General features: G+C 33.4%; 1 protein-coding gene across 1 annotated transcript; it reads right to left on the bottom strand.

Annotated features, from left to right (window-relative positions):
* Positions 1-3,289: 3,289 nt before the first annotated feature.
* Positions 3,290-4,181, bottom strand: LOC131053747 (uncharacterized). The gene is made up of 3 exons (XM_057988390.1): positions 4,047-4,181; positions 3,736-3,791; positions 3,290-3,650 (listed from the first exon to the last, which is right to left on the bottom strand). Exons 1-3 carry the CDS (start codon positions 4,174-4,176, stop codon positions 3,531-3,533), a joined length of 306 nt encoding a protein of 101 aa, XP_057844373.1. The 5' UTR covers positions 4,177-4,181; the 3' UTR covers positions 3,290-3,530.
* Positions 4,182-12,451: the final 8,270 nt, after the last annotated feature.

The following is a 12,451-nucleotide window of genomic DNA, read 5'->3' as shown; positions in this document are numbered from 1 at the left end:
AATGAAACTAAGATATGTCCTAATTCTAAGATGATGTATGCATAATGATCTTGTGACTTAGGAGAATGGGATATTATGCAAAAATTATTCTAAAATGATTTTTAGATAATGCTAAATATGAATCTAAAATGAAAGAGGGATTATGATTGTGCTTTTCCTAAGATAACTTGAGATATGATATGAACTTATGACTTTGGAGAATGGAAAATCATTCCATATCTAATCTAATATTTTTTAATATTATGTGGAAATGCACCTAGAACTTAGGATAGGGATTATTACACAAAGCTATTGTAAGATGAAATCTAGGTTGAGACATATTAGGCTTCCCATGTTTGACACTACTTTGGACTTTGAAATGAGGCTTTTGTTGTTTGGAATGTCTTACTTTTTGGATAAAAATTGTCATTTTGGAACGTTTGATGTTTTGGTTGAGGTTTTAATTTTGATTTGGAAAATGTTTGTCACAAACACTCATAAAACATAGCAAACAAAAATGGTTGTTTGATTTTTCTTTACTCTAAAATAAAATTAGAGTTATGACTGAAAGGGGCCTAAATTAGCCTAGATTTAACATCAATAGTTTTAATAATTGAAAGCACTTGGAAGCATGTAAAACTTAGGTTGGAACAACGATACTACTCAATATGGCCCTTTGCTATAAATAGGACTACCACAAACAAATTGGATATGCAGAGATTTAATGGCATTGGCTCCCCCACCATGGCACAGGCACACCAGATCACATTCCCTAAAGGTTTATAAACCTTTTGAATTGAGAAATTTCATACCTCATAATGAAGGGTACAAGAAAGGTCAACTTTGGGATATGATTTGCATTCATTGAATTAGTGAGTATGGGTTTTGGGTTTTCTATAATAATGGTTCGTAGTTATTCTCTGAGGAACAAGTTTGACAAGTGGATTCATCAAGCGGGCTACTTAAAGCTCTAAGAACCCTTATGAAAAGACCCGAATTCAAATTCCACCTCGGCTACAAGAAACCTTTTGGAAAATCCTTTTATATAGCGACCCAAAGAGAAATACCACCAAAAATTCACAATAGGGTTATGAAATGAATTATTTTTCAAAATTAAATAATATTTGATGATTAATCTGAATACATACAAAAAATAAAGTCAGTCTTTTTAAAGATAAATCTTTTTTTCCAATATGTATAAAGGAGAAAAGAGGCTTTAAAAATGGAATGAATGAATTTTAACATAAGATAATCATAAGTTTATTTAACAAATCTCAAAGTTTAAAAAATTATGTCATTTGATTTTAAATTTGATAATAAAGAAAATTTGAAAAATGTGAGTATCTAAAGTTCAATAATGGATGACGTATAAATGATTATTTTTAAGTTTAAAAATAACAATACAAATATGAATATTGAATATTCAAAGAGAACCATATGACAAGTATGCATCAAGATGAAGAAATTTGCAGAAGTTGAAGATATTTCCTTTTTAAGAAAGAAACATCTTCTCCTTGGAATATGGACTAGACTATACTTTGTTTAAATATAGATATAAATGGATGCAAGTAAGAAACCCAACTTCTTTCAAGCTTTCATCACGACTGATTTTTTTGAATAAAAAATGTGTGAATTTCTTCCTCATCCTCCAATTATTTTTTTTGAAAAGTATTCTACCAACTTGACTGCCTTTATTTTATTTCTTGTTTGCTTGACTTGACTCTAAAATTGTTGCCTTCTTCTATAAAATTAATAATTTCACATCTCAATTTCAACGATCTTAATCAAAGAGCTGTCATAACATTAACAAAATCCGAAGGATTCCATTCATCAAAGAAAAGTTGAAATAGTTCAAACAAAATTTACCTATAAAACAATTATATACCTTATAATTGTTTCCAAACAATTTCTAGGTAGGTATGTGTATAGATCATTCATTGTTTTTGCATAATTTATTCACTGTTTCCATATAATTTGTAGGTAGGTGCATAGATTCTTCATTTCTTCCATATGATGTTTTAGACAGCTACAGTGACTCCTTAGAATTAGATAATTTCGTTTTTCAGCTTTTCAATATTCGATTTTATTATGGCATTCCACTGGCCTTTTGGCTAGATGTATGCCTTGGTCCAGTCTTGCTATGGATTAACAATTTGGAGGGCTTTTGATTTGCTATAGTATAAAATTTATCATTATTGTTAATCTTCATAGTCTATTCTCGTCCGTAAATTCTTTCCGTTGTTTGAATAAAAATAAAATATTTATTTTAAGCGAATTTAATTTTGTAATTGTCATTTTCAAAGATGTTATTCACGTCAATTTCGTGGATACAGAGGATCCGAATTTAAAAGAATTTGCGCAGTAAAAGATTCCAATTGCCCTATTAAAAATGAAATAATCTAAATAGCCAATTCAAACTTAGTTCTAAAAAAATTGAAGCGAGCTTCGCGTGTGTTGAAGTATTTGAATGAAATTTCGTATGATGTTTTTATAATTGAAAACAAAGAAGAAGTGCACAATTTCTACTACTATCACTGTTAAGTTGCGTAATTTTGTGTTTGAACAAATACTAGTCAATGCTGTGGATGTTATGAATATATTGGCTCTGCAGAAAAAGAATTCAAAGAAATATAATATTAAAAGAATGCTCAAGGAAATAATGGCTATTGATTGCGATAATTGAAATAATGTGGAATTTATGAATATATTAGCTCAGCACAAAGAATTAGCCACAGAAGAGCAAATAAGAAAATAATATTAAAAGTGAACGTGAAAGGCAGCTCATGAAGTGGCATATTTATATGTTAAGTGGACAGGATACAATTTAATCTAAGTTTCCTCTAAGATGAACCCTTTATATCCTCACAATAGCCAACAAAGATGAACCACTAACTATTATTCACTACCTAATATTCTAAATTAGGAAATTTTAGATTTGAATGGTAAAAGTACAAAATTGTGTCATGTTTCACGTCAATTTATCAACACAAGTGAATTTAGTCAAACATGTGGTCTATAAAGATTCATTGTAGTTATTTTATATATGGGACACAAATTTTTCAATTGGACCCTTTTATAGCTATAAATAATTTTTTTTAAATATATATCTTTTAATATTTTAATTAGTTTTTATACTATATATTTTAGTTTTATTGAAAGTAGTCATGAGCACTAAAATATAAGTTTATTTAAGAAAATCTAAATTTAAAAACTTATGTCATTTAATTTCAATTCTAATAATGAAGAAAATTTGAAAAATATGAATATCTAGAGTTCAATAATTGCCCACATATAAATTATTATTTTAAAGTTAAAAAATAAAAATATATATAAATATTGAATATTCAAAGAGAACCACATGACGAGCATACATCAAGATGAATAAATTTTCAGAAGTTGAAGATATTTCCTTAGTCAAGAAAGAAACATCTGCTCCCTAGAATATGGATTAGACTAGACTTTGTTTAAATATAAATATAAATGGATGCAAGTTTGAAACCCAACTGCTCTCATGCTTTCATCACGACTCATAGCTGGGGAGTCTTTACGGACTATCCATTTATTGCACAACATGTTCCCCGGTCATTTCTCGCACAACAATTATTTTGACAGCATCCACCCCGCCTCTCCTCCGGGTGGCGGCCATGGAGTACACCAACTAGAATTTTTTGCTGCACAATTCATGAAATTCAGATTTAGAAAACAAAACAATAGCGATGAACAAAATCTAACGAAAAAAAAAGAGTATTTACATACAGGTAAAGCCCAAGCCAATGTCACGGTTCGCTTTACAGGTACAAAGCGTTCTGTATCTGCATTGAAAACAATTGCTTTAGTCTAAACTATAAATTTTTTTAAAAGACTTAATGATGTACAGACATGCCGTTTAGACAAGAGGAAATTATATGCAAACGCTTCAATAATGTCTAATCTGTATATATGTAAAACTAGCGAGCTGTTTACGACAGCGGTTTATTTAGGGCCTTTGTCTAAACTCTTCCCATCTATATCAATAACCTCAACATATACCACAAAATTATTTCGCTTAAGTCTACTGTTAGACATACCTAAACTTTGATACGCATGGGAAAACGTAGGGATACTCTCGTGTTGTGAGAGATATCGGCCTTCTGCGAAATCAAAGAAGACGACGAAGGAGAGAAATATGAATGCCAGTAAGAAGACACGGAGGTCCATTTTGAGAGGCATGGTGTTGATTTCACGAAATTGTAAGATCACAAGTTTCAATTTATAGAGATTCCAAAGGCAAAGAGGTAGCTCTGGTCATTCCGTAATTGTTTGCGCGTTTGAATTTGATGTCTCTTTTACCTGGTCAACTATGAATAAAGAATGTTTTAGTTGAACGCCAAAGGCAAAGAGGTAGCTCTGGTCATTCCGTAATTGTTTGCGCGTTTGAATTTGATGTCTCTTTTACCTGGTCAACTATGAATAAAGAATGTTTTAGTTGAACGCCAGGAAACAACTGACCTTAACAAGGAGGAATATTATTTGCTCAGTTTTGATTGTCAATAGAAGGTGTTACACAATAGTAATGATTGGTAATATCTATCCAGTATTTTACAGATGCATTCGATCTTATTTACTAATTTGGATAGGAAACAAGGAGTAAGAAAGGAACGTACAGATATGAATATATTGATAACATTTCTTGCATATTATTTATATTATTAATGAATTTGAATATTGATATTATTAATATTGATTTCACTAAAGGGTCTCCCCTGAATTTGAATATTGATATTATTAATGAATTTAAAATTTAATAATTTATCTTTAATAAGATCCTAGGATCCTCATTAACTTTTAAACACATCATAAGCTATAAGAGTTATTTAGTGTTTTCTAATGTGGAGATTACTAAAAGGTAAAAGTTTTTCAGGTTTTAGCATGTTTGGGGATAACAAGGTGAATGTTGTTCCCCACAAAAAATTTCCATGGTTCATCACTATCTAGACACCCAATGATCCATTAAATATAAGAACAACACCATGTTTTCTTCGGTCCTTAAGGCCTAGGCCCCTTTGGTTTTTATCCATACAACACTAATCCCATTTGAAAAAGTGTTTTTTCCTTTTCCCTTTCCCATCTAATCATACAATATTTTTCATTTTCTTTTGAATCTCACTATCCTATTAACTACTTTAAAGCCATATAGAAACATATTACAAGCTATAGGAAGATATTATCTTTTTGAAATTTTTTATTCTACCTCCTAAAGACAAGAATTGCCTATTCCATCCACCAAACTTTCTGTTTATTTTTTTTAATCCATAGCCATATATCCCTTAGATCAAGCTAATTGCAAAGGGCATTCCTAGGTATCTAAATTTCTTAGGTGGGGACCCCACTAGAATCCATTCATTTTAAGATACTCATGGGGTGTATTAGTCCATCCAAGCTTGATGAATTTTGCATTCGAGACCTTAATACTTACGGTCTTGTTGAAGAAATCTAATTTCTAAATCAGCTTGTCCAAATTACTTTCTTCAAGCTCCACAAAAATTGTAGTGTCATTTGCAAATTGAAAATTTAATAGATCCTTCTTTTCAAGAAATGAGAGACCTCGAATCCTAGGGTAATACTTAATTCTCTTAAAAGGTAGTGCACAACATCTACGAAAATTCCAAAGAGAGAAAGGGTAAGGGGGAAACCATGTTTGATTGATCTCTCCAGTGTACACACATTATATAGAAAGAAATACACATCCACTTGAGTAACATCATCACATAACAATGTGTTAAACATGTTGAAAAACTCAAGGAATCCAAATTCATCAAGTGTCATCCTTAAAACTTATTTAACCCTATCATATGCCTTTTAAAAGTATAATAGGAGCATAGATAAAAAAATTAGATTACCTTGGACATTTCCTAACTTCTCAAATAGTGAGAAAGTTTTCTAAGATAAACCTACCTTTGATAAAGTCATTTTGAGTATTATTGATAAATTTGGCAAGAATATAAATCAATCTCATAGCTATAATCTTTGCTAAAATCTTGTATGACACATTCATTGGGGTGATTGGTCTCCAATTGTTTATCTCCAACTTTGGGGGGTAGTTCACTAATTCTTTTATTGATAATTGTTGGTTAATAAATTTGCCTTACCTTTTTAATATATAAATTTCTTTAAAATGATGACTCGTGCACACCCTTCACGAAAATAAAATGAACCAATAGTCTGGTGAACCGAGTGTCAATTTACCCTCTGCATAAGAGTGCAACTCCTTGTAAAATATTCAATAAATTTATATGCAAATAACTTACAAAGAAACACACTTTTCACCAAAAAGCGAGAAAGGTTTTCACATTCATTTGTCAACCCAAAAAGAATGTTACAAGATGATTATCAATAGATGTAAAACTCAAAGAGTTTTATTTCTACACATATCCATTCAATATAAAAAAATATTATTCCACCAAGTGTACTCAATGCAACATAAATGTTTATCAATACTTGCTCAAGCCTCATAGGACAAGGGGGATCAGAACCATTTAAATGACAATGAAGCACCTTCTTTTGAGATCAATGAATTCACAGACTTATAAAGAACTGAAAATGAAACAAAATATTTCACACAAAAGCATACACCCCAAAAGAGACTGGTCTATCATTCAGACATGCAGATTTGAAGATTGTATTAAAATATATCATTCCATTCATGTACTAGAAAATTCCTACACTGAAATTCAAAGAAGATTAAGTCTGTTCCTCCAAATCAAAGTTTTTTGGACCCTAAACAAAGCTTGCTTAATTACATTTATAGCCCCTAGGCCAATAGTTCTTTTGAAAATAACTCTAACTTTCAAACTCTACCCTAGAGTTAAAAGAAACTATTTTTTTTGAACTAAATAAAACTTTAAGTGAACAAAGGCTGTAAACAAGATGACAGCTCATCCATAAGCCGATCAAGACTCCATTGTGGATGAGGAAGCTGCTAACTTGTCCTATTTTGCCGCAGTACCGAGCACATTTTTCCATTCCAGATGTGTGGCTCAAAAAATCGGGATAGCCTCATAGTGTGGGAGTCCAATGTGTAGAATGCGCTACTTCCAAACTTCATTGTCCATGTTCACCTGTATAAATTTCTCTTTATGTGCTTCCAAGTGATCAAAGTAGAATGTTAGCATCAATTCTATCCTTACCACTTTAGAAAAGTCTTTTGTGGTGAGAGACTTCATTTCTTTAACAAGATGCATGCTTTTTTTGAATATTTTGGCCATATCTATTGCATCTTCAATTGTCAATCCATCCTCCTTCAAGAGTTGTATATCGATGCATTTTAGATCCTTCTGCATCATATCAATCAGTTCCTTTAATCCTTTTAGTAATTTGGCATATTCTTCATGACCTTGCTTGATGATAGAATTTCTCCATTCAACATTCTTCCTTGACACATACAGCACATTGTCATCCCGATTTTCTACTGGCTTGAAAGTTAGAAATTTCATAATGCCAAATTTTTGCACATCATTCATCTATGCCAAGACTGCTACCCATTTGGTTCTTTCTTTTTCCCATGCAACAACTTCCAGTTCTAACTCTTTGCTCACAATTATGGCATTGTCATATACCTTGACCAGGCTAGCAATGTAATCTGTACCCTGCTGCACTATAGAATCAAGCCACTCATCAAATACTTCTGCTATCATGCCATTTCTCTAGACTTGAACTAACAATTTTTGATTCAATGGTGATTTGGGATCAAAGGACAATGTCATCTGTGTCAGAGGCTGAGGACTGAGGTGATGTATGGTGTTTATATACTCTGCCATCTGGGTGACAAATTGTTTCAACTCCTATTTGTCCTTTTCATCTTTCCAGGTTCTCGATATCATTCTCTTTGTGGAGGATTCTAAATTTTTAGCATCTACAACCCTTGAAGCAACTCCCAGGTTGATCTTCTCAATCATAAAATCACTCTTCGTGGCTTTCTCTAGATCTCTATCTAAGATGGGCTTAGATATTTCCACTACCTAATGACTTGTTTCATCATGAACCTCCATCATTGCCTGTGTTTTGAGCTTCTTGGGTTTCGATGTTTTTCCAATGCATTTACTCACCATATCCTCCATGGGGATTGTAATAGGAACAATGTTGCATTTCTTCCCAATTGAAGCTCCAAGCCATCAAGAATTACTAGAAGTCTCGTTAGGTGGAGGTGTCTGATCATCTGGTGGTTTGACAATAGTCATAGTGATCATTGGATTTGGATATTCTTTAGGTTCCTTCTCTATATCCACATCCCTCACTGGAGGGTTACTCAACACTCGTTGATCCATCGTCAACTGAGTTTCTTCACTTGACACCAAATCTAGAACAATTTGATCCATCGCTGCCTCTTTGTTCTTCTTTTTGCTCCTTGAACAAGTAACTCGAACTGCTGAAGAACTCAATGGGGATCTCTTTGATCTTCTCACTTGAACCTCTCCAACCTTAAGTCTTGTGTCACTTGCAACATCAACAATTTTGTTAGAGGAGGAAATAGGAATCTACGTTGTAGCAAGTGGACCAATTGTCAATTCCTTAGGACTGATAATCGACTCCTTTCTAAATTTTCACTCCCTTAGCCACTTCTTCATTCTTCTTATGACATTGAAGGACTTGTCTTGAATTCTTTCCTCTTCTCTTCTATCCCAGTAAATTTTAGGAATAGGTTGCCCTTAAACCCTCTCATTAAATTAAGGGTCTGATATATCTTCCCCTTCCTATTCTTGTACTCTAGATACATTAATGGGCAGCTTCATGGTAATAAACTACTGTAAAGTGAATCATGACCATAATCTCCTCACTTAAAATTCATCACAACTTTTTTCCCAGTAATCTTCTAGCTGAGGTTCGTGGAAGAAATGGTCATCAACATTCAGATTTTCTACAACATATCCCGTGCTATCAAACTTTCGCCTAGCAATGTAGGGCTGCAAGTTCATTTTCTTGAACTCTAATTCTAAGTTCAAGGCATCAAACACAAATTTACAACTATAGTATCCAAGTTCAACCAGGAAAGCAAACCCAAATTTATCCTTCATTCTTAACTATTTGTCAATATGAGCTAACCATTTCCTTACTTCAATAAGCACATAACTATCAAAAGCATACCTGGGTAATTTGAACGATTCACCTTCAAAACCCCCCACTCGGATATAAGTAAATCTGGGAAACTGAATGAAATAGTATCCATATATTGTAATCAGCTCCATGGCCTCAACTGACATTATTTTATTAATGTCTCCTTGCAACTCAAAGGAAAGCCTTTCTGCGAAAAACAACATTCCATCTAGTGAAATTTTCCGCATGTTTTTATTGTTGTAGGTAAGGGTAATAATCATAAATGTTCATGTTGTCTACCCAAGGCTCTTTATGCAATCCTTGCCATTCACTGGTACAATCCAATATATAGAATAAATATGAGGACATGTAAAAACCAGACATTCTAACAAACTTTCTCAAACCCTCATGGATCCTTTCAGTGATCACCTGGGCCTAGTCAAGATAGTTCTTGCTAGCTAACAACACCTAGATATAAAAGTACATCCAATCTTCCCAATAGAAAGAGTTTGAGTTCCCTTTAAGTTTGTTTAACAATATGACAATATATCGTACCTCTGTGATGAAATGCTTTCTGGTAAGAGGCTCAGGTAATCGAGACCCCCCTTTTTGAACCTTTAGAAGGTAATTCCTTGCAATGACGCTTCTATAAGTGTTTTTCTTCTCAAAGAAGAATGCAATTGATGAGTCTTCATGCGGCTCTTTATGTGGGATTCCCATTTCTTCCATCACCATTTCTCTATTGATTTGACCTAACAATTTGCCACTGTTGGTCCTAATGCACTTGCTATAAGCATCATATCTCTTCATACATGCTATTACTAGCTCTAGGAAAGGATCAACAGTTGGGAAAGGAGCAACTTCAATTAAGCCAATCCTAACTATCCTTTCAATCATTTAAGATTATCAAACTCAACTGTTACCACCACCAATTCTATGAAACCCTCAGAAGTATGGAGGTAAAATTACCTTCAGCGTCTTTCGCTCCTCCAACAACAACAGCTACTACTTTCACAATTATGAGAATTCACATGATAGGAAGTGGAAAAACTGAGTATATCTACACACACCTCACAATTATTCATCCCAACATGTGAGATAACCAATGATTTGATAGGAACCTGACAACTTTTTTAATTACACAACAACTCCACACAAATGGCCTGTGTTTTCATGATTTCTTTCTACAATTAGAATTTTAAATTACAAGATGTCCAGAATATTCCTTTTTCTGTGCCATATTTTGTGTTATAAATGTCCTCGGGGCCAACTTAAAATGAACCTTTGAACTTTGAACCAACAAAGTTCAATGGTTGAAGTTCAATTTTGAGAAAACAAAGGACTCACAACTTGCGGCTTAACACAACACGGGGAATGAGCGAAGACTTTTCACAAACATAAAGGAAAATATTGAACCTTGAACCTTGAACCATTTTTAGAATGGTTCAAGAGTTAAAGTTCAAGACTGACTTAACACAATTACGCTTTCTCGTTTAAAAACATTAAAAAGTTGTGACCCAAACAAAAGGTGTCAGTTGAACTTTGAAACTTGAACCTCTATGTAGGTTCAACTGACAGGTTCATTGAGGCAAAAAAGGTGAAACGTAAAGAACAAAAAGACTAAAGGTGGATCAAACCGAATGAGGGAAATGAAATTAAATACACATAAATAGTATTTTTTGAAAATGAATAATGGGGTAACATCAGCTCTAACTAGGGACCAGAACTGAAAAGGACCAGGAAAAGAACTTAGAGTCTATGGTTACGCATGCAATCGGGGAAAAAATAAGGTTCGAACACAATGAACATGCAACAAAGAAAAAAGAAAAGAAAAGAAAAGAACAAACAACACAACAAAAACTTATGTACAGAGGAGAATGATATTTGTTTATAACTGATACAACTTCAAATCTCGCCCATAATAGGACAAGGGCAATGAAACTCCATTAGGATATTCAAGTTTGAATGAGTTAGGACCCAATACCTGCGTGATCATGAATGGTCCTTTCCATAGAGAATTAAACTTCTTATGAGCTCACTTCGGTTCTCTGCATTTGCCCCCATGCAAGACTTGATCTCCCAACATGAATTGTCGTGGTCTAGCTCTACGATCAAAATTTTTCTTAACCCTTTCTTGATGATCAATGATGTGATCTGCTATTTCTTGCCTCTTCTCTTCAATTTTGTGAAGGTACATGATTCTCTTTTCCAAGGTACTTTGAAAGAATTCATCTTCTATTACCTTCTATAGCTTGGTAGATGATAGTTCCAGAGGCAAAGACAATTGAGATTCAACTCCATATACCAATTCAAATGGTGTCATACCTATGGCCCTTTTGGGTGAATTCCAATATGACCATAGTGCTTCATATAATCTTTTATGCCAATCTTTTGGATTCTCAACCACCAACTTTTGCATTATACAAATTAGATTCTTATTGCTGGATTTGGCCTGGCCATTCCCTTGTGTATAGTATTATGAAGAATGAGGTAAGGAAATGACATGATCATAATAAAACAAATTGAGTTCTTCAGAAGAAAAAATTGGGGCATTATCAGTCACAATTTTTTGAGGTACACCAAATCTATACAAGATATTTTCTTTCAAGAAAGTACAGACAATTTCTGAAGTAGTCTTCCTAACAGGAACTGCTTCTACCCACTTTGTAAAATAATCTATAGCTGTGAGGATATGGGTATGACCAACACTTTACGAAGGATTCAATGGGCCAATAAAATCTATTCCCCACTTCTTGAAGGGTTCATCTATGATTACTAGCCTTAATGGTAAATCAGATAATTGAGGTCTTCTCGAGAATAACTTGCATTTCTCACAGCGAGCAACCCATTTATATGCATATTTAAACATTTCTGGCCAGTAGTAACAACTCCTGAGGATTTTTAAAGTTATGACCATGGATGAATAGTTTCCTCTGCATGCCTCATTATGAAAAACTTGTAAAATTCTCTCTTGTTGTTCTTTGTCAACACACCTTAAAAATGACCCATTCAACCCTTTTTTGTATAGGATGTCATCCACAATCACATATTTAGCTTCCTTCAACCTTAAATTTATCTTTTCTTTTGCATTTAAATGCTCAGGGCATTCTCCATAAGTCAAGTAATGAGCTACATCGGCAAACCACTCATCTTGCAAGCTCACAAATAAAGTTAGTGAGAGCTTGTCTTGCTCTTCCTTGTTTTTAGCTATAAAGCGAAATAATGCTTCCCCCTGAACTAATTTGGTTGGATGGATATCCACATCAAACTCCTGAACCTTTGAAACCCAGGTGGCTCTATTGTTCATTCCTACCTCTTGCTGAGTCAAGATACTCTTCACTGTAGGATTTGGTACAAAGACAACTGAATGGGAATGTACAACATAATACCTGAAATACTTTAT

The sequence above is a fragment of the Cryptomeria japonica genome, chromosome 11, assembly GCF_030272615.1.
Source record: "Cryptomeria japonica chromosome 11, Sugi_1.0, whole genome shotgun sequence".
Classification (NCBI taxonomy): Eukaryota; Viridiplantae; Streptophyta; class Pinopsida; order Cupressales; family Cupressaceae; genus Cryptomeria; species Cryptomeria japonica.
This window is presented reverse-complemented; position numbering and strand designations above follow the sequence as displayed.

Coding starts and splice junctions, on each gene's coding strand:
- LOC131053747 (XM_057988390.1), bottom strand. CDS start 4,176: ATGGACCTCCGTGTCTTCTTACTGGCATTCATATTTCTCTCCTTCGTC. Junction 3,792..4,046: donor CCATGCGTATCAAAGTTTAG/GTATGTCTAACA, acceptor TTTTCAATGCAG/ATACAGAACGCTTTGTACCT. Junction 3,651..3,735: donor CATTGGCTTGGGCTTTACCT/GTATGTAAATAC, acceptor TGAATTGTGCAG/CAAAAAATTCTAGTTGGTGT.